At 49.1% G+C, this 23,503-nt stretch overlaps 2 protein-coding genes across 4 annotated transcripts in view; one reads left to right on the top strand and one right to left on the bottom strand.

The window, feature by feature from the left end:
• The window catches only part of LRRC48 (leucine rich repeat containing 48), a 33,074-nt gene extending 22,288 nt beyond the window's left edge, over positions 1–10,786 (top strand). The window contains exons 8-12 of the mRNA XM_008566241.1: positions 829–960; positions 2,633–2,703; positions 4,680–4,803; positions 10,033–10,164; positions 10,534–10,786. Coding sequence (XP_008564463.1) covers positions 829–960; positions 2,633–2,703; positions 4,680–4,803; positions 10,033–10,164; positions 10,534–10,647 — 573 coding nt within the window. The 3' untranslated portion in view covers positions 10,648–10,786. The remainder of the gene's footprint in view (positions 1–828; positions 961–2,632; positions 2,704–4,679; positions 4,804–10,032; positions 10,165–10,533) is intronic.
• Positions 10,787–11,897: 1,111 nt separating this feature from the next.
• The window catches only part of ATPAF2 (ATP synthase mitochondrial F1 complex assembly factor 2), a 17,436-nt gene continuing 5,830 nt past the window's right edge, over positions 11,898–23,503 (bottom strand). Inside the window, exons 2-8 of one of the 3 annotated variants that reach the window (XM_008566226.1) lie at positions 20,379–20,423; positions 19,999–20,144; positions 18,387–18,484; positions 16,891–16,971; positions 14,621–14,733; positions 13,978–14,093; positions 11,898–12,275 (exon numbers count right to left, since the gene is read on the bottom strand). In XM_008566226.1, the coding sequence (XP_008564448.1) occupies positions 12,138–12,275; positions 13,978–14,093; positions 14,621–14,733; positions 16,891–16,971; positions 18,387–18,484; positions 19,999–20,144; positions 20,379–20,423 (737 nt within the window). In that variant the 3' untranslated portion in view covers positions 11,898–12,137. Of the gene's footprint in view, positions 12,276–13,977; positions 14,454–14,620; positions 14,734–16,890; positions 16,972–18,386; positions 18,485–19,998; positions 20,145–20,378; positions 20,424–23,503 lie in introns of those variants that run through there. The other 2 variants (XM_008566227.1, XM_008566228.1) reach the window with 2 other exon arrangements.

Here is a 23,503-nt window from a genome sequence, read left to right as displayed (position 1 = left end):
GGTCTCCAACTAGGACCAAGAATTAAACTGAGATAGGACGGATTAATAGGAGAAAATCATACAAATTTCATTTAGTGATTTTTACATGTACCTGGGAGCACTCACAAGGGAAATGAAGACCCAAAGAAGCAGTTAGGGGCAAAGACTTATGAGACTGGACAAAGAACTGGAAATTGATACATTGTGGAAATATGACCAAACAAAGGGGTTGGGCTAGTTCACTGTGGAGAAGTGACTGGGTCAATTGTTTAAACAAGGCTTGTTTGCACAGATTTCCCTCGGCCCTGACTCCCCATCTCTGGTGATAAGAACGTTCTCCTTCCTCCTGGCACAGGGAGGGCACTTTTCACATGGGAGCTTCATCTCCTGCTTTCAGGAAGAAAAGGGGGATATGTCAGAGTGCCCTTCTTGCATCTGCTGTTTTTAAGTGTCTTTAACTCAATCAGTATGCCAACATGGCATATTTTGGGGTGGCATGCTCTGCACCTGTCACAGCCATTGCTCCTTCTACCTGGCTGGCAGCCACTAATAAAAACCTAAGCTAACGGACTGAGCACTTGCTAATGCTCTAAGAGCCTCCTCACATGTGTTTTCTTACCTGCAGTGAGGCAGGGGCTATCATCCTCACTTTACAGACCAGGACGCTGAGGCCTGGAGAGGGTAAGTAGCTTCTACAAGCTCACAGAGCTTGCAAATGGCAGAGCTGGACTCGAACTTGAGCACTTTGACTCAGAGTCCAAGTTCTGACCCATAAAACTAGATTGCCGCCTGCCATTTAACTAACTACACTTAGATGTTGATTTCTAAAGCTATGGCTTTTGCTTCCAGAATTTAAGTGCTATTCGAGAGGAGTCCGAACTGCCCAACATTGAGAAGAAGATCAGAGAGTGCAGCGAAGACATCACTGAGCTGTCCAACACGCTCATGATGCTGGAGATGCAGTTGGTGGAGCAGCTGGAGGTGAGGCCGGCCGCAGGGCGCAGAGGCGAGAACCCGGCGATGCAGCTGCAGCCTTCACGGTGCGCCTGTTGGAAACGTCCAGTGAGGCTCAGCATGTCAGACTGAAGCGTTCTCGCTCATCGGTCCTGGGTTTGCTTTTAGTACATTTTAATAATTTAGATTGGAAGTGATTCTTGTGGAGATTGAGAGGTGAGCTCTCTTCTCTGGAATGTTCCCCCCATCCTGGGAGAGTCCAGAACCTCAGCAGGGAGAGGTTTTTGATTAGACTCCAGGAGCTTTCGGGGTGCTCACAAGACAAAGTGGACCCCCACTCGGGGACCAAACAAAGGCTCCTCTGCATTGCCGCCTGTAGTTGCCACCTCTTGGGCGATGTGAGGACCCAAAACTCAGCACTATGCAGTGGAAATGAAAAGCACTGCTGTCTCAAATTCCTTTGCAGCTGGGGTGGCAAGTGTGTTCACAAGGCAGCGAGGCCTGGAGTCTGAAGTGGCGTGATGAATCAAACCTCATCAAATGCTGCAGTGGCTGGGCCAAGAGATAGCGTCTAATCAATTCCTCACATGTAAAGTGACACCTCAGACGTGGGATAGATTGCCCCTCCCATCACATGTCAGGTGCTCACTCCCTGATGGGGAGTGCTCAAGCCCTGCAGAGGCAGTGCGTAGTGCCAGGGGAGAGCCAGGCAGCAGCTCCTGACCTTTTCAGGCAGGGACATCACTTTTCAACATCCCAACAGTTCCCAGAAACCACACACTCATATTTCTATTACCAGCAGCCCAGAAGCTGCAAGGGCAGTCATGCTTTTCAGTGACCCTATTTTATTCACTACAACAGTGCTCACACACATTTGAAAAATGTACGATTCGTTCGGCCTGCAGACAGTCCCCGGGCTCCTGCAGCTCCCCTGCACCCTTGGCCCACCTTGCAGCCCCTAGAGTCTATGGCAGATTGGGATGTAGGGGTGTCCCAGAGCAGCAGGCCTCATAATTGCACCTTACATTGCTTCTCAATCAACACTAAGTCCCATTTAGGCCTTAGGTGCCTCACTAAGCACCGGAAACAGCAACTAACAGTGAGAGGTCTGGGGTAACAGCCAGAACTTACTGAGGGTCTCCTCTCTGCCAGCCACCTTGCAAAGCATTTTGTGTGAAGTAACTTGTTTAACCCCCCCACGATTCCATGGGACAGGTACTGTGCAGGAAACCCATTTCACAGATGAGGAAGTTGAGGCCCAGGGAGATTAAATGATTTTCCCAGTGTTACACATACTGGAGAAGCTGAGATACTGACCCAGGCAGTCTGGCTCTTGACAACTCCCTCCACCGATTCTCTAGAGGTGATGGATGGATGCCGCCCACGGGTGGTGGGGGGCAGCGAGGGGAGTAAGATCAGGATAGGTGTTACCAGCAGAAAGACCAGAACTGGCTAAGGCCGGGAGACAGCATTAAACATTCAGGGGATGGTGAGTGAGCTGATATGGCTGGAGAGCAGCCGAGCTCTGGAGAGAGAAGAGGCAAGTCAGTTCTCAGCCATCTGCCAGGGAAGGTCAAGGTGGGTGGTCTTTACCCTGGTCTGTGATTAGAGGAGGCACCTGCCAAGTTCTAAGGAGCACCTTTTGCTCTAGTGCTCTAGTGTCTAAATATACGTTAACTGTGTTCTTTATCATTTCTAGGAGACTATAAACATGTTTGAAAGGAACATCATTGACTTGGTGGGGCTCCTTATTGAAAATGTCCAAAGCCTATATCCTTTCTGTAGTAACCCCCCATGGGGAGGCATTAATGGGCCCCTGGGTTTTCCTGGCCTCCAGGGTAGCTAGAGGAGAGGCATCTGCATTTTTAACAAAATGCAGGGAAAGGTAAAGCTTCTTCGAAAACTAAGCAGGATGCAAATAAGTGGCTGCCATCTGCAGGGTCACGCCCCTGCTCCCCACCCCCACTGCCACCAGTGCCCTAAACACATTGGCAGAGATGGTAAAAAGTCAACACTTTATAATCATACTTTTTTTTTCTTTTTTTACCAGAAATACCTACTCCTGTTTGATTTACAGAAAGATCTACACCCCCACCAAGATGCTATTTCAGTTCATCATAGGATCCTATTTAGTGGGAATCTCCACCTTTGAAATTAGAGGAACATAAAACCTCGTTTTTCACCAGGGAAAAAACTCACCTTCAAAGGATGTAGATTTGGCAACCACTTAGAATGTTCAAATGATTGTTCTATGGGACCTGAGGGGGTTTCCCTGACCCTCAGAACAATGGCCTTGTTAGAGTGGGCTTGGATGCCCAGAGAGGACTGCTGTGTAGGGACCTGCAGTGGAAGTACAGTAGAGTCCCGGCATGTTTGTTCTCAAATGGGCGAAGATATCTCAGAATCCTCAGCTCTGGGGGGTGAAGCAACCTCCATGTTGACAACACTGACAAATTGTTTATAATGAGCTCTCAGGTTAAATGTTCAGGTTAGGAGCCAACGTTTGGAGCATGAACACACTTCTCCCCCTGAACTCGGGGCCCTGCCACATGGGGGGCAAACTGCTGTGCTCCACCCCAGCAGAAACCCCCTGGTCCTGCCTTCCTGGGGTGCACAGTCAGGCAGGGAGACAAAAGTTATGGAAGTGTCTGGCTAGGCTAAGGCCTGGAATCCTACTCACTGTGCCAATTGTCTAGCACTTAATCCTGTTCGTGATGCCAATTGTAAAGCTAGGCAACCATGCCAGTTGTTGGGCTCTTTTACTTGCTGGTAATCCTGCACCGACTGGGCCGATGGTTGAGCTAGGGGCTGGGTCTGTAGCTCCCAGACCCCTCAAGCTCATTCAGACTGGGTCACAAACCCTCCACATGCCAGGCTGGGTCACCAGACCCCTTCACGCAGGTCTATAAGCTAGGCAACTGGCCACATGGTACTTGGAAGCTACAGGTCTGGAAAAACATGCAAGCGCAGGGCAGGCACCCGAGGCAGTAAAACACCAGCCAAAGTGGCGCCGCCTTGCAGGGCACTTACTCCACCCACACAATGTTTACGGAACCACCCCTATCCGGCTCCAAGGTGCAGGGAGCCTGACCAAATTGTTCCATTTTCCCAACAGAGGTAATAAGTGGTACCTTTGTACAGGGTGCATAGCAGCCAACCCCAGGCCAGGGCCAGGAGCCTCCCTGAGGGAGGGTCCACTAAGTGAGGACCTAAGGGTGGCCAGAGGGACCAGGTGGAAGGGTAGGGAGAACATTCCTGGCAGAGAAGGTAGCCTGTGCAAAGGCCCTGAGGACAGGCCAGAGAAATCCGGCTCCAAGAGGAGGTCTTTAGGCCAAGTTAGAAGCGGGAAGTTCCTGGGAGCTTTAAGCAGAGGTGGAGTTCCAGATACCTACACCTACTTCCACTGCTGTGGAGAAAAAGGGGACAGTCTACTGCAATGTCCAGTCGGGAAGCAGTGGTGATGGAGAGAAGTGGATGATGGAAGGACAAGTATCAGAGATGACCAGGTGTAGGGACAGGCGTGTGAAGGGAAGGGGAGAGAGGATGGCCCCAGTGTTTAGTGCTTGTGGGTGGATGGCTGTGAAGGCGATGATGCCACCTGGCATCTTAGAGTTCGCCGTTAAAGTCTGTTCTCCTCTAGTGGAACTGGCCCCTGGCGCTCGGAATGCTGTTGAGAGGCCCCAGCCACAGGTTAGGGATGCGTGGGCCTGCTACACCCCTGGCCTTTTCTTAACTCACCGCTGCACGATGGCGCAGTGCAGGGACCTGGAGAATCACTACCACGAGAAGCTCCTGGAGATCTCCATCAACACCCTCGAGAAGATCGCCAAGGGCGAGCTCGAAGAGGACCTGCCTGACGACGTGCGCGCGGTGAGTGCATGGGGGCGGGGCTTGGTGAGCGCGGGGGGCGGGCTCGGTGAGTGCAGGGGGCGGGGCTCGGTGAGCGCGGGGGCGGGACGTGCAAGGGAGCCAGACGGAGCTGTCGCTGAGGCTCCTGTGAGCCTGACAACCTCCCGGAGCCTGGATTTCCTCATCTGCAAAAGGGCAGAAGAACCCGCTTTGCAGGGGTGTTGGCAGGTGAAATAGGCTGACAAATATAGCACCTGGCGGGGCACCCAGCAGGGCCCAATTAAAGAGGAGCTCATGATGATTAGATGGTTTCAACTTTCCAACAGGTTGGTTTCCAAAAGGTCAATTCTGTGGAGGCTTCTGGCGCTTTCTGAGAGAGGCAGTTACAAATAGAGGTTAAGGTCTGAGAGATCCCCTGAAGGTCTTCTTAACCTTAGAGTCTCTGTAATGAGAAGTACTACAGGGGTGTTGAAACCACTCCCAAGCACCATTTCTTTTTTTGTTTGTTTGTTTTTGTTTTTGTTTTTTGTGACCGGTAAGGGGATTGCAACCCTTGGCTTGGTGTTGCCCGCACCACGCTCAGCCAGTGAGCGCACCGGCCATCCCTATATAGGATCCGAACCCGCAGCGGGAGTGCCGCTGCACTCCCAGCACCGCACTCTCCCGAGTGAGCCATGGGGTCGGCCCCCAAGCACCATTTCTGACCCAGCATGAGGCCGTGCCAGTTTCCACCAGCGCACTCAGTGATGAACTGTCATGGAATCAGCGGGGTCAGCCCGGGGCTCCCGGCTCTGTCCTTGGGTCTCCTGCGTTGGGGTCCAGCAGGAGTGTGTGTATGTCTCTGGGCAGGGGTGCAGGCATTGAGGGGGGGCCCAGACCCAGACACTTTCTTGCCAGGGGCCTGCTTTCATTCATGCATCATTCATTCCACTGCCGATTCCTCAGTTTCTCTCCATGTCCATGTTACCCCCTATTCAAGCCATCACCGTCCTTGCCTGGATGCTGGCCTCCCTACTGCTCTCCTACAGGCTTGTTCTCCATGGGCAGCCAGAGGCCACCTCTGAAAACCCAAGCCACATCATTGCATTTCTGCACAGCACCCTCCAATGGCTGCCTGTGACTCTTTCCTGTAGTCCACCAGACCCTGGCAGTTGGGCCTGCCTGCCTCTGCGGCCCCTCCACCCCTCCCTCCTGATGCTCACCACCCCAGCATCTGAGCTGTTCTCTAATCTCCCAGGCTTGCTCCCTGCAGCTGATAGTCCATCTGGCAGACGTGCTGTTCCCTCAGGTCTCCATGTGCCTGGCTCATCCTTGTCATTTAGATCTCCACTAAAATGTCAGCTTCTTGAGAGGCCTTCCCTCAACACCTTCCTGAAAAACCATTGTCTCTATCACACCCCATTTATCAGGTCAGAGCCTTATCACAATTTCTTTTTTTATATTTTAATTTTTATTGAATCAAAATTGATTATACATACTTTTGGGTTTCAACATTGAAATATGTGGATCAAATCAATATTACTAGCATATATATTGTTACAAATCATAATTATTCTTCATGCCCCTTGTCCAATCCCTCCTCATCCCCCTTTCTCTCCCCTCTCCCCCCTCTAATCACCCTAGATTTTTTCTCTCCCTCTGAAAGAATAATGGTTACTCTGTTGATTTGCTGCCCAAATGATCTATCCAATGCTGAGAGGCGTGATCAGGTCCCCCAGCACTATCACAGAGCAGATGTCTCTTCCATCACTATGAAATGGGCTCTGTGGAGACCGACATCCTACTCCTTTCTTTATCTCTGCTGGTGACTCTCCTTGTGTCAACTCACTCCAGTGGCTGGCGGACCATCTGTGTGGTGGTTGTGACATCTAGCTACCTTCACAGCAGCCATGGTTATCGAGTCTCTCAGATGCAGAACCTGGGCTGTTAACAGCAGAGCCACACTGTGCCCCTTGCTGTAGACAAGTGGGCGGGCATTCTGGGTGTGCTCATGGCCCCAGCCACTGGTCATGGGGCTCTCCCCTTGAGCTAAGGGGCTGCCTTGGGCTCACTGGCAGACTGGTATGGTGTACTGCCCTCGAGGCCTCATAGGGGACAGCCAGCTATGCCCACTGGAGACCCTTCCCTCCATGGACCAGTGGGAGCTTCTATCCTCTTGGGAAGGTCCGAAGTTGCAGCAAGAGACATCGTCAGGACATGACACTGTTGCCTAAGTCTCTTTACATTTAAGCAACAAAACGTGGCCTATTGTCCTCAGGGGAAAAAAAGCATGCCCTGCCTGTAAGAAGTAATAACAAGTATGTGACATTTACTGGGGGCCAGCCTTCTGAGAAGCACTGGACAAATATTTGCTCTTTGGGGATCAGAACCCTTGATCTTGATGTTACCAACAGCGCACTCTAACCAACTGAGCTAATCAGCCAGCCCCCAACTCTTTTAATCTTCATATCGACATGATAAAGTAGGTACCATTAAGATTCCCTTTTGCAGATGAGAAAACTGAGGCACAGAGATTAATCTGCTGAAGGACACACAGCTTATAAGTGATAAGAGTTGTGACTTGAACCCAGGCAGTTTGACTTAAAGCCTTTGATGAAATGTCTACTAATCCTATAGCAAGATGGGGGTATTCGGAGGAGGGAATAGGGCCTTGTGTAAAAAAAATCTTGGCTTCTATAATCTAATTCTCAATAAGCTCATCATGATAGAAAGTCACACTGATGAGGATACCTCTAAAACTCTTCTCAAACAGTTGAGTGATTATCAGATCATGCCATATTTAGGCTCGCAGTGAGGCAGGACCCCTGAGTGGCACTGGCCTGGGTAGCAGGCAGTCGGGAGGTCCCATGTGTCCTTGGGTGCTCTGAACATCCATGTAGGTGTCCAGCTGTGAGGGCAGGGCAAGTGCTCAGGCCCTGGCTGTGGGGAGGACTTTGAAGTCCCCAGAGAGTCTGCCCAAGTGACAGTGGGTCTGACCCAGGCCAGCAGTCCGTGGATAGGGTGACTGTGATGAGGTTCTGGCTGGGACCAGGAGGCTCCCCCTCAACATAAGTCCCTGCCCCATTAGGCTGAGGGGCCCGCAGGGTTGTTGGGTACCCTGGGTGGGTGGGACAGAATGATCTGTTCCCAATGCCAGGGGGTAGCAAATCCTCAAGCCACCAGCATGGTGGTGGTCCTGGGAGGGGCACCAGCTGTGCCCTTCTCAAAAGCCCCCCACAAGTTGCTTTGAGGGCCGGCCTGTGGCTCACTTGGGAGAGTGTGGTGCTAGTAACACCAAGGCCACAGGTTTGGATCCCTATATAGGGATGGCCGGTTAGCTCACTGGCTGAGCGTGGTGCTGACAACACCAAGTCAAGGGTTAGGATTCCCTTACCGGTCATCTTTTTCTAAAAAAAAGAAAAAAAGAAGTTGCTTTGAAAGAAATGTGACTTTACAGCTGCAAGAGCCACCTCTGTGAAGTCCTTTGAGGACCAGAGAACAGGGTGGGACAGCTAGGGAGGCAGGAGCAGCCGTTGCTCCTCAAGGGCTTTGTACAGTCCCTCCTTCCACCTAGTGCTTTCAAACTGAAGGAATCCAGAATATTCTACCTGTAAGTACCATCCTAAGAGGGAAAACTGAAGTAGCCACCACTCTAGGCCACCTGAAGTCCAGAGACAACTTGCAACTGCATTTTTATATAATTTCTTTAAACCAGATCCCTTTTGTTTGTATTTTACAAATGTCAGTTTTTCATAACCAATTCTACCTCATATGTTTCTATGCAAACTTCAGTTTCTCTTGCGTCTCACATCTTCCGAAGCTCTTTACTATATATTAAAATACTGAGGGGGATGATTTCTCTGCCTGGCTTAAGAGATCAGCAACAACCCACTTTTTAGAATGAAGAGTGAGAACCTTCTCACGACGGGTCGATGTCATGGTCGTGGCTATTTCTAAAATAACTGGGATGCCCACTCCTGAGCACGCTGCCCGAGGCTCATTGTGGGCATGTTTTACATATCTTTGAACCCTTCCCAGAGGCTGGCCTGAGACCTTGTACACACAGAGAAAGAACCTAATAACTTCTTGTCATTCCTCCCATGTGACTGTGTTAACTGGTCCCCTAGATACCCCATTCCACATATCAGCGAACCTGGCTTTTCCCACATGGGATTCTGTGGAAAAGCAGCATCCCACAAGACATTAACAGGCATTAGTCTGGAAAGGAGTCTGTGGTGGAATAAATTGGAAAACCAAGGGAGACAAAGTTTAAAAGGTTTATTTTCCACAGGACTTTGCAGAACCTCCAGAATACTTCGTGCCCTATGAATCTTCGGAAGGGTCCAGGGGTGTGCCAGCTTTCCCAAATGTATTTAACCAAAGAATACTCTTTTTTGCAGAAATATTAACTTCTCAAGATTCTACAGAACATATTTTAGACACCATTAAGTTAACTGCTACTATAGAAAAGAAAAAAGAAAAAGAAAAACAAGTATACCTTCCACTTGCAGTTCCCTTTACTATATAGAAAGTCTAGGTCCTCTGCCGTCCTTGGCATCACAAAGTACCTCCGCTTCAAAGCAGAAGCAGCTGCTTCCTGAGTGCTTCAGCGGCCTTCCTCTGCTTGGTTTTCAAGCATTCCAGGCACATAACAGCCACAGTGTCAATACCTAGAACCAGCCAGGCCTATTCGAGGGTGTTTTTAACAGCTTTTTACAAGGCAGCAAACAAGGTCCGGAACAAGAGAAGGCCAGAGGAGACCCCAAATGGAATCCAAGGTTTGATTTTGTTGACGTAAGAGGTAGTGGGGAGACAACTGTGGGAGAACACCCTCAGTTTGCAGGACCCACTGTCTCAAAACCCTCAGCCGGCCTCACACTTCCCACCGGCTGGCGGAGGTTGTGGGCAAGTCAGATGTGACAGCAACTGAGAGCAGCACTGTGAGAACAGATGTCCTGTGTGAGGTCACCCCTGGGCAGCCATCTGCCTTCTCCCTGGAGAAAACATGCTCCCAGCAAGGACTGCAAAGTGACACCCTGGTTGGCCATTTCTCCGTAACACCTGCCACTGCTCAGGCCAGGGAGGCAGTTGTCAGCTGAGGATAAGCTGGCACAAAGTGCACTTGTCACACAGGTGGGCCCTCCACTGGGTGCGGCCTGCACAGCAGGGGACTCTAACATGCAGGTGTTCCTTTTCTATTCAGCTCTCTGACTCTGTGCTCAGTGTGTAATGACACACATTCTCATAGGGTCCTTTTCACCCATCCACCAGCTTTTTGTTGACAAAGACACGATTGTTAATGCTGTCGGGGCATCACATGACATCCACCTGCTGAAGATTGACAACCGAGAAGATGAGCTGGTGACCAGGATCAACTCTTGGTGTACACATTTAGTAGACAAGGTGAGTAATGGCTAACCCACTCTAGCAGGCTGTACCACTTTTTCTCAGCCAGAGAGAACATGGAAATCTCCCCTAGGTAGAGTACACTATTTTCAATAAGGAATGAAATGAAGAAAATTAGGGACTGTAGACTGCACACTGACGACAATGTTGCCCAGAGACAATAAAACCTACACGCTTCATCGTTTTTCTAACTCCTACCCCAAATATATAGAGAACAGCAGAACACAGGGAGGCTCTGAAGTGGATGAGGGATGTACACTATGCAGATTTCAAAGAACTATTTTCCTTTCCCTCAAACTGGAGTCAGTAAAAGATACTATCCAATTATCTGATCTAAAGATGTTGGGCTTTGGTTTCCCTCCTCAGATCCACAACGATGAGATCATGAGGAACCGCAAGCGGGTGAAGGAGATCAGTCAATACATCGACCACATACAGAGCGAACTGGACAATCTGGAATGTGGCGATATCATTGATTAGTGTGGATAAGCCACAGCACCCCCTTCACAGCACAGCACAGCCCACCAGGAGGACGGTGCATACACACCTCCCGCCGCCTAGGACAGCTACTGGGAGTTTCTCAGCCCCCCACCCCCCTAACACTACTCTTCCCCCACCCCTGGAAACACTTCCAAATGTACAGAAAAATAAAGGACTTATGTTACCTTTCCCCTATTCACCAAAAAAAAAAAAAAAATCAGAATTCATGTTCATATATGAACAGGAGAAAAAGATTGAGATGGTCCTTGGCCAGTCTACGAGAACAGTCTACAAGAGGGGCCAGCCATTGACGAGACTCCTGGCTGTGGCATAACGTCAGCTGTGCCCTGAGCAGGCTGCCACCACAGGCAAAGGGAGCCAAGGGGGGCTGAGCCTTCTCTCCTCTGGGTGCTGAGGAGCAGGGAAGCAGGAGGAGACATGGCTCCCACCACAGCGCTGGCTGCAGCTTATGCAAGCTGTCACAGCCTGGCTGCAGGGACCTGAGGATGGTCCAGAAGTGAACAGTGCAGGCTGGGCATCCCAGCTCCACCACATCACCTCTGCAGCCTGGGCTTCATCTGTGACAGTACCTGTTCAGAGTGCCCTTGAGGGGTTCAGGGGACAGGGTGTGAGAAGCGTGGAGAGGCACCCAGCATGTGGTCAGTGCCCGGTACCTGGGGGCGATGACATTTTGTACTCAGGCATGTGAGGCCACGGGGCTCAGAAAGCCTTTACTGCCCAAGACCCACTCTCTCCCTACTGCCCTTTCACTGGGCCTGGCACCAGAAAGCAGCACCTGCCTCCTAGGACCGTGGAGGTGGCCACATCAAGAGGATTCTCAGGACTCCCATGTGGGAAATGAGTAGAAACTTGCATGTCAGGTGACCTTTCCAGGCCTGCTCGGGCTTTTAACACAGAAACAATTTATATTTTCTAATTTCAAGAGTAAATCATTCTTTCTAGAACAGTAAGAACAAATAGAAACAACCAGGTTACTCCTACAAGGACTCACTTGCAAAAAATAGTTTTGATTAAAAACCAGGAAAAAAAAGCCTCAGGCTAAGGGCTGAAGAACACAAATACAGTTGTCTGTTGATGACATAACTGTTTCCCCAGCGTGAGGTTCCCAACCATAGGAAGCAGATATCAAGATGTGCCATAGGAGATAAGCCGTTTGACCTTGGTGACACCTAGAGAAACAAGAAGAATGGAGAAAAGCGGAGGCGCACATGAAAACAGAGCTTCACATATTTCCAGGATGGAGAAATATTTAATAAAATCAGGGTCAAGAGAAAGTCACTGGTACAGCTTGTCCCCCTCATTCGCTGCTGGCCTGGCCAGTGGCACCTGGGTTGGAATCAGGCTGAACTCTGGACAACCGCACTGTGTCTCGGGGGCTTCTTGGCATCGCTGAGCAAGGCTGAGCTCCACAGGCCAGGAAAGCTGTGGCTGTGCAGCCTCTGTCCTGCTGGGCATGCACTGCCCAGGCCTCACTCCTGCAGGAGCTTGTGCTTGACCGTGGTGCTTTCAGAGCAGAGGTGGACAAAAAGGGTGCCAGCAGCAGTGCGGGCCCGCAGCTCCTGCAGCTCGTAGTCGTGGGCCCACTCAATGTTGCCCCACTTCTGGATCTGAGGGGAGGGAAAGAAGCTGCTGGGCCAGTGGCCAGAGACTGGTTGCCTGCGGGCCAGAGCCACAGTCCATTCTAGTGGCTGGTCTGAGAGCAACAGGCTTCGATCTTTCCAAAACACATGAAACACACAGGAATGGGAGGGCAGCAGGTGAGAACACGTGGTAGACAGAACAGGTACCTGTGCTCTCTGGGGTGTGGATGGTCTGGGAGGGGTGCAGTCTAGGCCAAGGCTAGTGGCCACCCACTGCTGGGCAGGCTGAGCCCCAAAACCATACATGTGTCTCCTCAGAGGGGGCCTGACCCTTGGGCCATCCCTTCTCCCACACTTCTTGCTACCAGAAGGCCAGCATGCGACAGCCTGTAAACTGTCACCCTCTATAAGCTGCCTTGCCATGCAGGGTTGCAAGTGCCTCATGTGGGAGAATAAATAAATTGAGCAAGGCCACACAGCGGCTTTAGTTTTGACTCCAAGCGGAGCTGCAGCACCGCAGAGGCCTCTGATCTGTACACGGGGAGCAAGTTGCAGATTTTCTCTCTGCGACTCTAAAAACAAGGAGGAACTCCTGGACACACAGAGGCTGTCTGGACATCAGTGTGATTCCAACCTGATTCTGCTGGCTCCTCCCTGGCCAAGGGCCCAGGAGGCCTGGCCTGGCTGCCCCAGCTCATCCAAGAACTGAGACTCTACCACACCACACAAGCTGTCTGCATTTCCAGGCTGCCAGTCTCAATCTGGACAACTCTAATATGTCTCTGAAGAGCATTTTATACTTTCATTTTATATCATCACATTCATAATCCAGGTTATTACTCACTCTGTGGAGGACTGAAACCAAAGTTCAGACCTGGCTTTGGTCCCACAGTCAGAAGCAGAGCCCAGACCGGAAGCCAGGTTTCCACAACCCCCACAAGTCACCCCCTTCCCATGTCATTAATCGGTTCTGACAGCCAGAGAATAGCCAGTCTCCTTTGCTGTAGAGAAAGTTTTTTCCCTGGCATTTTCCAGAGCAGAAGACTAGAGAGACTTGGGAACTACTGACATTATAAAAAGGTTTTTATCATACTAGGAACTAACTCATAACAGCAATTAACCTGAGGCTGGAGGAATAACAACAGCAGCAAAGAGTGCCATAATTTTCGGAGTTGAAAAATGCAAACGACAGTGCAGCACAACCTTGATTCTGAGCCCACTAAATCAAAACCTGTGCACAAACAGCAGCTGCCTTCTGCTCTTCTGCCAGCCAGATGAAAAGTCAGGGAGTGAAGGCACAAACGAGTTCTCAGTGATCTCAGCAGGGTCTGTTCTGCGGTGCACATCAGGCCCAAACGGTCTTTATCTGCCCATGAACATCCACGTGCAGAGGGGGGCTGAGGAGCTGGGCCCTACAGTCACCCAGACTTGGCTTCAGACCCTGGCTGGAACATCTTCTGGAGGTGACCCTGTGCTTCAGTTTACTTCTTTGTAAAATGGGGATCACCACAGCCCCCACCTGACTAGGCTGTTGAGATGGTGAATGGAGTGCTGGGCATCGTGCTGGAATGCAGCGGTAGCACTTAGCATTGTTATTTTTTTTGATTATTTACAATGCTTTCATTGATCCTTAGTTTACATAAAATATTTCAGATGGGTTGGCCATCCCCTTGACCCCTACACTGGTGTGAATTAGGAAGGGCTGGGGCAGGGACCTGAGGTGCCTCACCTGGTACTCCTCCTCCAGGCGTGACAGCAGCACAGCCTGCTCTACCGTCAGGCGCAGGTCAATCAGACCCAAGGTCAGCACCATGGACTTGAGCTGGGCCACTACAAACTCAATCCCTGTGGGTACACAAGCCAAGTCAGGACCCCAAACAGGGCAGCTGCTACAACCCACCCCCTTGTGAGTCCCTGCACCCCCAGCAGAGAACAGGAGTGAGCGGTGCAAAGGCACCAGGAGGAGGAGAATGCCTTAGGGCCCATCTGGCATTCAAACCACTCTTCTGAATGAGCTCTCTGGTCTTCCTTAGGGATGATCATCCTTGGCTCTTCCCTGGTGGGCACGTGACCTGTACCTAGCCAATCAGAGCATCTGCCCCCACGTGCAACCCAGTGATTGGTTCACAGATGGGTTTGTGAGCCAAGAAAGGCCAATGAGACTTGAGCTTGAGACTTCTGCTGGAACAGTGTGTGCCTGGAGTGCTGAGTAAAAGGGTTAGCATTAGAGCCACCAGCCCCATGCTCAGAGCTACCCCTAGAGTGCTCTGGTGGCTCTCCACTCAGAGCGCCTAGGGAGGGGAGAATACAGGTTTCAGATACCCACGTGTATCACACCGAACCCCCAGGCCCACAGGAAGCTCCATGCACACCTTGTAGGGCCCACATATTGTAAGACGCCAGGTGGCTGACAAGCACCTCTCGAGTCTTGGCAGGGACGCTGGGTCCCATTATGCTGGTGGAGGAGCCAATCTCCACTCCGTATCTGAAAGGAAAAGGCTTTAGCATGTCCCTGTTGTGCCACGGCCCAAGAGCAGCGTAGCGTTTGACTGGAAACAATGACCAAACCTGCTGAGCGTGTGTGTTCCCCTTCAGGGCACATGGACAAGGAGCTAATCTTAGGGACTCTGGAAGGAACTGCCACTGTGAACACTGGCCTCCTGACCTAGTTTTCTGTCCCCCAAGAGCAAACCTGGAGGACTAAGAAACTGCCCTGAATGAAGGCATGGTTGATGAGTCACGTGAGCAGGGGCTCAGTTACATGCAGCTTCCTAAAATGCTAATTCATTTGCCTGAATCTCCATCAAAAGTGTGAGCTACATGGGCCGGCCCAGTGGCGCACTGCTACAGTGCGCCGCTTGGGAGCGTGGCGGCGCTCCCGCCGAGGGTTCGGATCCCACATACAGACCGGTTCCCGCTCACTGGCTGAGCGAGGTGCGGGCGCAACACCGAGGGTTGTGATCCCGTTGCCGGTCCCGGTCCGGTACGGGCACGACACTGAGGGTTGCGATCCGTTGCCGGTCACGAAAAAAAGACAAAAAGGAAAAAAAAAAAAAAGTGTGAGCTACCTACTTTTTAAAGCTTCTAAAAAAGTTTTTCACATTTGAGGCCATAAAAGATTTCTTTTAAATGAAATGTTTTCCTTAAAACAATGTTTGTATAGGTCTATATAATCCATTTCTTCAAACATTTATCAAGCCTCTACAATATACAAGACATTGTTTTGGTCTGTGATCTATGGGACACAAGCTGGCTTCAAAGAGAAGATACATTTTCAAGAACAATCATAACTACAGAAAACACAGGAAAAATATAATGGGGTAAAAACAATTTTTGCAATTTTCTTTCATAAATCACTGATATTTTCTATTATTTAAAAAATATTCTTGCTGAAATTTCTAATAGTACAAATTGAACATAGAAAATGGCCTAGTTTTTCTGTAAACTATTAAGGACACGATATCTCAACTGCCACAAAAACCTGACAATTTTATACCATAGCAAAGATCTCCAGACACCTTAATTATTGCTGTATTTCATTAGAATCCAAACTGACATTGTATCTTCATATTTCTCATACAGTATTATAGTCGTTACATTTTATTTGATCCTGAGAGCACTGGCCATGCTTTTTTCTTTAAAACCTGAAGATGTGAGCACAATGTAAGCACTCAGGAAACATGTAGCAAATAAATGGGACAGAATGTACTCCATCCCAACCCAAGGGGAAAAAAAGGAAAGAAGCCAACCCAAATAAAAGATTAATTAATTAATTAATAGATGAGATGGATTGATGGATGTCACTTTTGTGAAAAATGCTATAGCAAAAATACTCCTTATAAGCTTACAAAATACTGTGGTCAAGGTTGTATTATGAAAGCCAGTCCTTCCAAATTTCCCTTAGAATAAAATAAAATTGAATTTATTTTGCCACCACATTTGTAGTCCGTTCAGTGTCTCAAAAGAGTCTTCCGGTTAAGGAAACATATTGGGAATCATCAGTTCCTAGAAGCTACACATCCATAGGACACTACCTATAATTTTTCAGGAAGCTATCCAGGCTTTTCTCCATGTGAGTACATAGCACACATGCTGTTCTGTGATTTTATTTAATAGCACAGTAATTGTGATGAAGATAAAAATAACTGCCAAATTTGAGCCTTTACTGTTGCTAAGCAGGATGCTAAGCACTTTCCATACATCCATTCATTTACTCCTTCCAGCACCCTGAGAGGTAAGGATTATTAACCCCATTTACAGACAAGGAAACTGAAGCTCAGAGACATCAACTCATTAGCCCAAAGTCACACAGCTAATAATGGAAGATCTGGGACTCAATCCAATACTGCTGCACTGACCCGCAGGAGGAGGGTAGCCTAGGAATGCTGGTGCTTTCCTAAGGACACAGAGCTGCCCCTACACTCATCACAGTGTGTACTGATAGCAGGTGCTCAGTGCATGGTGGCTGAAATGAATTTGAGGAGCATTTTTTCCAACATCTGAGGGGAGTCAAATCCCAAGGGTGCTCTGAATTCAGAGAGCTGACTGGCTTAGGGCTTTGGTTGTTCAGAGGGGTCCCTTGACCCCAACATCCTGCCCAACACTGCCCAGTCAATGTTTTCTGCAGGGCTGTGCATCTTACCTTTTCTCGGCCCATTCTATGATTGGATCCCACTCATTCTTTTGAAGTTCCACTAATGTCTCTGGCTCTTCCACCCTGTAGCTAATTTATTGTAAAAATCAACCAAAAAAACTTCATTAATAAAAAAATGCAATTCCTTTATTCAGTGACCGAAAAGGGAAAACACAAAAGGCAAAGGCAAACACTTCACCACCATCCCAGCCCCACAAGCCTTTTGTCCTAAAGCAGTGGCCCGGGGGCCAGCAGCCTCAGCATTACCCGGGAACTTGTTAGAAATACACATTCTTAGGCCACATCCCACACCTATATAAATCAGAGCCTCTGGAGGTAGGGCCCAGAGATCTGTGTTTTAACATACTTTCCAGGGGACTCTAGGCTTGAGTTTGAGGACCACTGCCCTAAATTCCCCCCAATATTTGACAGATCCAAGCTTGCAGCACTGTGTCAGTGCCGTTCTAAAGCAGATCCAGTCAAATACCTGCACCCCCGTATCCATACCCACTGGATGCTAGGATGCTGAGTGTGAATGCTGTGCCAGAAGCTCAGTCATTGCACTCCTACCCTCACCGCTTCCAAGAGACAGTGCCCCTGGCCACAGACAAAATTGCCTGTTTACTCCTCAGGAGCCCAACCCACTTCTTGGCTATACATGCAGCTGCTAGCTTGGACACCTGACCTGAGGGGACCAACCTAGAGGCCAGACTGTGCCACTTGTTTTGACCAAGAGACACAGGGACAAGTCAGTTGAGGGGAACTGAGCTGCAAGGTTTCATGGGACAGAAACCCAGGTGGGCACCATGGAAAGCCACCGTCTGGTGTAAGCAGAGGGCAGAAGAGAGGTCATGAGCATGCAGGAAAAGCTGGGCTGCTGGGAGGAGCAGACAAGTGGATGGACTTTCCTCCCCGCCTTCCTCCACTCCTGTGTCATCTGTGAGATGACTCAGGATCTAGAACACTCTTGAGGCAACAGGCATGGTGCTGCTCAAACACTTCAGCTGTTTCCTTAACTTCCCTTCACTATCACTGACCAATTAGCCAAAGAGCACAGACATGAAAGGAGAATCCAGAACTGGAGGAGGCCAGTTCCTAAATATCAACATCTGTAATGACAAGGATGCCTCGGTGAGAATGTGCCAGTGGAGGAAGTACAGGGTATGAGGCCCCGATGGGGTTTGGCAAGTGACCCCTGTGGTCCTGGAGCCTGCAAGAGCTGATATCAGCACCCCTTTCCCCAGCCCACCCCAGTCCAAGGGGCAGCTGCTGGGCTGGAGAAGAAGAGAACCCAGTGCTCTGACACTGCTGCAGCCTGAGAAGTCGTCCTCCATGGGATCTGCAGAGCAACTGACTGCCCATGTAAGTAGGCTGCCTTCCCTTCCTGTGAGTTAATGGCAAAGGCTCTGCCTCTTCTTCCACCGATAACCATCTGGGCAAATGAGGCAAAATAGCCCAAGGGACTCACTCAGTCCAAGGGGAATGCCCATCTCAATGTCAATTACCAGATGGTGTCAGTGTCCAGAAACTTCACAGTTGCCCGGATTAGCTGATCCTTGTTTCTCTGTGTTGGATTGTCCAAGGATGTGTTGCACAATGTGGTCTGAATCAAAAGGCAGAAAGCACCCTGTCACCACCTGCTGGGCTCAGGCAAAAGCCCAGCTTTCCTGAGGACACTGCATCTAACACACAGCAACAGGGTGAGACCCAGACAACACCACACCGAAGCCCTTGACCCAGGGTGTCTTCACAACTACAGGAGCACACTACTGAGAGTGCACTACATCCAGCTCCATGTGAAATGCTGTGCGCACATGCATGCGGGGCTCATGGGAGTCTCACCATAGTCCTAGGATTACTGAACTTCCCCAGAGTCTCATACTTTTTACTACCAGGCTCTGCCATGTTTAATTTAATCTTCACAATAACACTTTAGAGTAGGTGCTACTATTACACCCATCTCAGAGATGTGGAAACTGAGGCCCAGAGAGGTTCAATACATCATCAAATTACAGAAATAAGACAGGTAAACAGTAATAGAACTCGAATCTGACTGAAAAGTTTTTACCATCTGGCTCCCTTAACACCTAAGCAAGGAAACAAATCATCCATACTGGGCTCAGGATTCTTTTTCCAGATTTGCCTTGTCAGTAATGGTTGCATAGGTTACTCTAGCTATTAACTTGTAAGATAGTCACTCAAATTTCATCAGATAGTCAAGGGGCAGGCCGGCACCTCAGCAGGCTGTGATGTTGAAAGGAAGCCCACCTGGGTCTGTGCATCAAGGTTGAGTGCAGCAACAACCACGATGACAGCAACTAAGTCCTGTATTGACTGAGTGCCCACCCTGTGGCGGACCACACTAAGGGCTTTCTGTGCACCATCTCACCTAATCCTGACCACAGTTCCCTAAGGTGCATTCTATTTTCACTCACTTTTTACAGATGGGTCACACAGGGCCGAGAAAGGGGCAGCAACTCACCCAAGGTTACAGGCTGGGAGCCGCAGAGGCTGGACCTGAAGAGTCCTTCCTTCCCCTTCCTTCCCCCGTCTGCCCAAGAGCCGCAGTGAGCCACCTCTGTGTGGATGAGGAGGTGGACTCTGTGGGGAGTCTTCCCCACCTCACCCATCTGCCTCCACTGCTCCTGCATTCAACCAACACTTACTGAGTGCCAACTGAACTTCCTGCTAGGGGCTGTCTAGACACTGGTGAGTAAAAGAGACAGGGAGCTACCTGATGCTTAGCAGGCAGCGGAGGAGACAGATAATAAACGTGCAAACATAAAACAGACAATTACAAACTAAGTGCTGACAAAACACGTGGCCAGCTGCTGTAATAGAAAATAAGAAAGCCAGGCAGTCAGCAAAGGCAACATCTGTCCTGAGACCAGAGGCAGAACCGGCCATCCAGTATGGTATTCCTGGCAGAGGAAAAAGCAGGTGGCCAGGCCAGATGGTCAAGAGTTTGGCACACTCACTGACTGAGAGGAGGCGAGTGGGGCTGGAGCCCACCCCCAGGGCCTTGTCAGAATTTGGAAAGGATTCTAAATTTTTGCCAAGTACTCTAGGAAGCCCGGCTGGGTATCAGGGTGTAGGTCTGCACTGTGAACTTGTTACCAGATGCATGGTGTAGAACTTGATGGTATCCTGCTGGGAGTCCCATTCAGTGGCCACCGCGATGGCCAGGGCCTCGCTGGGGACGGTAAAGAGCTTGGCTTGGGGAGTTTTCAACTTCCTGTGGTCGAGGTTTATCTCAAAGCCTCCTTGAAAGATCAAATGAAAAACTCTCAGGGATTGTTAAGTGGAATCGAGTGACCATTCCTATATTTAGCCACTTGAATTGGTGCAAAGACAACTCTGAGTCCCTCACAGAAACATGTCTGACAAAAGTGGGAAGGCTAATCTCACCAGTGAAGTGGCTGGAGATGAAAAATGTTTCCAAGCATTCACAAAAAAAAAAAAACAAAAAACAGGCAGTCAAAATTTCAGACACTTACCTTCACCCTGTGTGATGCTGACATTCTGATAAAACCTCTTCCTTTCTGTAAGAAAGATTTTTCAAACAGGCAGTTTAAAATAATGTTGAGACAGTGGGTGCAGGAAGTAACAAGACCAGCTTATATCATTACTGCTAATGCTGACTGATTGTCTTGATTTTCCTATCACCATTCGAGGTCTGCCTTTCTCTACATTGTATAATCAACAGCGTCTGATTAAAGCTGGGCAGGAGAGCAGCTGATCTCCAGGGGTGAGGGAGGAACAGGACATGCTGGCCATGCCTCCACCAATCCCCAAGCCCAGGGACATGTCTGATCAGGCGCATCACAGAACTGCAGACTGTGTGACCTGACATGATTTCCCAGCACCTCCTGCTTTAACATGTAAGCATGCTCCCTCATGCCACCCCTATCACCAGTGCCACCCCCATGCCAGCACAATGTACCCATATCTAAAGTTGGTGTCTGAACCAGATAAGGCCAGAGACCCATTTCAAGCAAGACTCTGATGCCTTTAAGAAGGGGTGTAGGTGCGTGTGCATGTGCGTATGTGGTGAGCAGGCAGGCCGCAGACCTCCCAGGAGCATTTCCATCCCTCTTTCCAATTAATTAACCTAATTAACCAGCTTGCTGTTTATTCAATGGAACTCCAAACATTTCCTTTAAGAGGGGAAAAATCTGTGTCCCGTGTTTTCTTTTGAAAATAACTTGAATAAAATCTTACATGAAACCGTAAACATATTCTCTTCTTTTATCCTGGAGGGATTAAAAGCCAATAGCACTTCTTAAGGAATTATGCAAATTCCTTCAACTAATAAAGAACAAATAGGTCACACTTTGGAAGCTATAAACTGTAACTCAAGTCCCTCACATCTGTGACAAATACAAACCTTCACTCATTCATTCGTTCATTGTTTCACACATTCATTGGGTAGTAAAACCCTTCAGACTCTAACTGAAGTTACTTATTGGAAATAATGACTCAGCACATGGAGGAAAAGGAGATTCATTAAATAGTTTGATCTTAAAAAACAAAAAACAAAAAAACCCTAAGCTTAAGTTAAAATTTCATTTATTCAAATATACTATGAAATTTCAGGAGAACTTGGTGTATCTGCACAGAGCAGGGAAGGGTAACAGAGAGACAGCATCTAGTTTTATTCCAAATATATTATTTTTATGTTTTCCACATCACATCAGTTTTCTCCATAAATCACATTTGCTATCATTCATACTTAAAGATGGAGGGCCCAAAATTGCACTCCATAGTTGCACTTACTAAACTAAGGCCCAAATGGTTTTCTCACAAAAATATTTGTTTGTCTACCATATGCCAGGCACTGTTCTAGGCACTTGGGATACAACAGTGAAAAAAACACACAAACATTTCTGTTTTCATGGAGTTTAAATATTTTTGGAAAGAAGCAATCAGATCTGACCACCAAGATGATGCTGTCTTATGGCATGGTTTTACCACCTTCCTCTGAAATCATAACACTGATTCAAACATTCAACACCAAAATAAGAGGTTTATACCCCCCTCATACTTTTTAATTTCCCTACTTTACATGCTGTCCTAGTCATGTTCAAACAGCAGGTTAGACATGGGTCTGGAGGCGTCCTTTCCTCTCTCTGGTCTGGACCTAAGTATCTAGACTACATCCATTGGGTTTTCCAATGCAGAAGCTGGGCAGCATGTCTACAAGCCAGGCCCTGCAAGAAGCTGAGAAAATCTCTAAGAGCTCTGACTCAGTGTTGGGGGAAGGGTCTTCCCACATCAGCAGGAAGTGCCAGCAGAGGACAACGAGGTGACGGGCCTGGTGAGTGCTCTAACACATGGCCCAACCAGAGAGCTGGGGCAGAAGAACCGACTTGGGGCAGAAACTGACAGCCCAGGGCTGAACCTTCACAACTACTGGGACAGCTGGGTTTCCTTCGAGGGAAATCCTTTTTTGTGCTTTGCTGGCCAGGCCCACTTCTGTATCTGAATAAGAAAAAACTAGAAGGGACTGGGATGAATGAAGGGGCAGAGAACGAACCACTAAAATTGCTCAAAACAGGTATGCAGAAAAATAGACAGGAGAAGGACAAAAGGAGCCCAGGGGCTGTCAGGCCTCAGATTAGATATGTGGGGGCATGTTTTAGACAGGGGCTCTCCTGAAGGAAGGGTTGACACCTAGACGGGAAACTTCAGTCTTAGAAGAAACTTTGGGGCCGGCCCAGTGGCGCACTCAGTAGAGTGCGGCGCTTGGGAGCGCGACAGCGCTCCTGCCGAGGGTTCGGATCCCATATAGAGACCGGTCTACTCACTGGTTGAGTGCGGTGCGGGCGCGACACTGAGCGTTGCGATCCCGTTGATGGTCGCAGTACGGGCGCGACACCGAGGGTTGCGATCCCGTTACCGGTCACGAAAAAAGACAAAAAGGAAAAAAAAAAAAAGAAGAAACTTTGGTGACTACTGATCATGTTCCAGCATGTGTGATAAGTCCTGGGGATGGGATGTGCATAAAGCTCTTCTCTGCCCTCGAGGCACTTACTGTCTAGTGGGAAGACAGACACTAAGCCAGTTACTAAACGATAGAGTGACATCTGCAGTGGTGAAAGCACACGGATGATGGAAACACATAGTCGCATTTCATATGCGACCTGAAGAAGAGGCAGAAATCACCAAATTTTATCAACTGATTTGTTTTTTCTTTTGGGGGGCATTAGGGGTGGGTCGAAGTAGTTTCCAGAAGAAGAAACAGCTTACATGAAGGACCAGGGCTTCCAGAGAGCGGAATTTTGGAGAACTAGAAAGACATTCAGAAGGAGAAGGCTGTACCTATCTAGCAAAGAACGGTTAGAGATGCTGGGCGGGAGTGGGCGGGGGACGGGTAAGGGCCAGAGCTGCGGGACTGGGGGACATGTGGGTCACAGTAAGGAGAGCAAGGGGAGCTAAGTAAGGGGTTCACATAGGCAAACAAGAACATGGTCTGGGCAATTCATTGAGTGGGATCCATGTCCCCAATAACGTCAAAGACAAGAGGTTCTTTGCTTGGGCCCTCATATTCTCAATGGATACAGAGCCAGCCAACATCAAGGGGAACACTATCTTTTTTTTTTTTTTTTTTTTTTTTTTTTTT

The sequence above is a fragment of the Galeopterus variegatus genome, unplaced genomic scaffold, assembly GCF_000696425.1.
Source record: "Galeopterus variegatus unplaced genomic scaffold, G_variegatus-3.0.2 Scaffold229, whole genome shotgun sequence".
In the NCBI taxonomy this organism is placed as follows: domain Eukaryota; kingdom Metazoa; phylum Chordata; class Mammalia; order Dermoptera; family Cynocephalidae; genus Galeopterus; species Galeopterus variegatus.
Note: the sequence above shows the minus strand (reverse complement) of the source record. Positions and strands in the feature narration are given on the sequence as shown.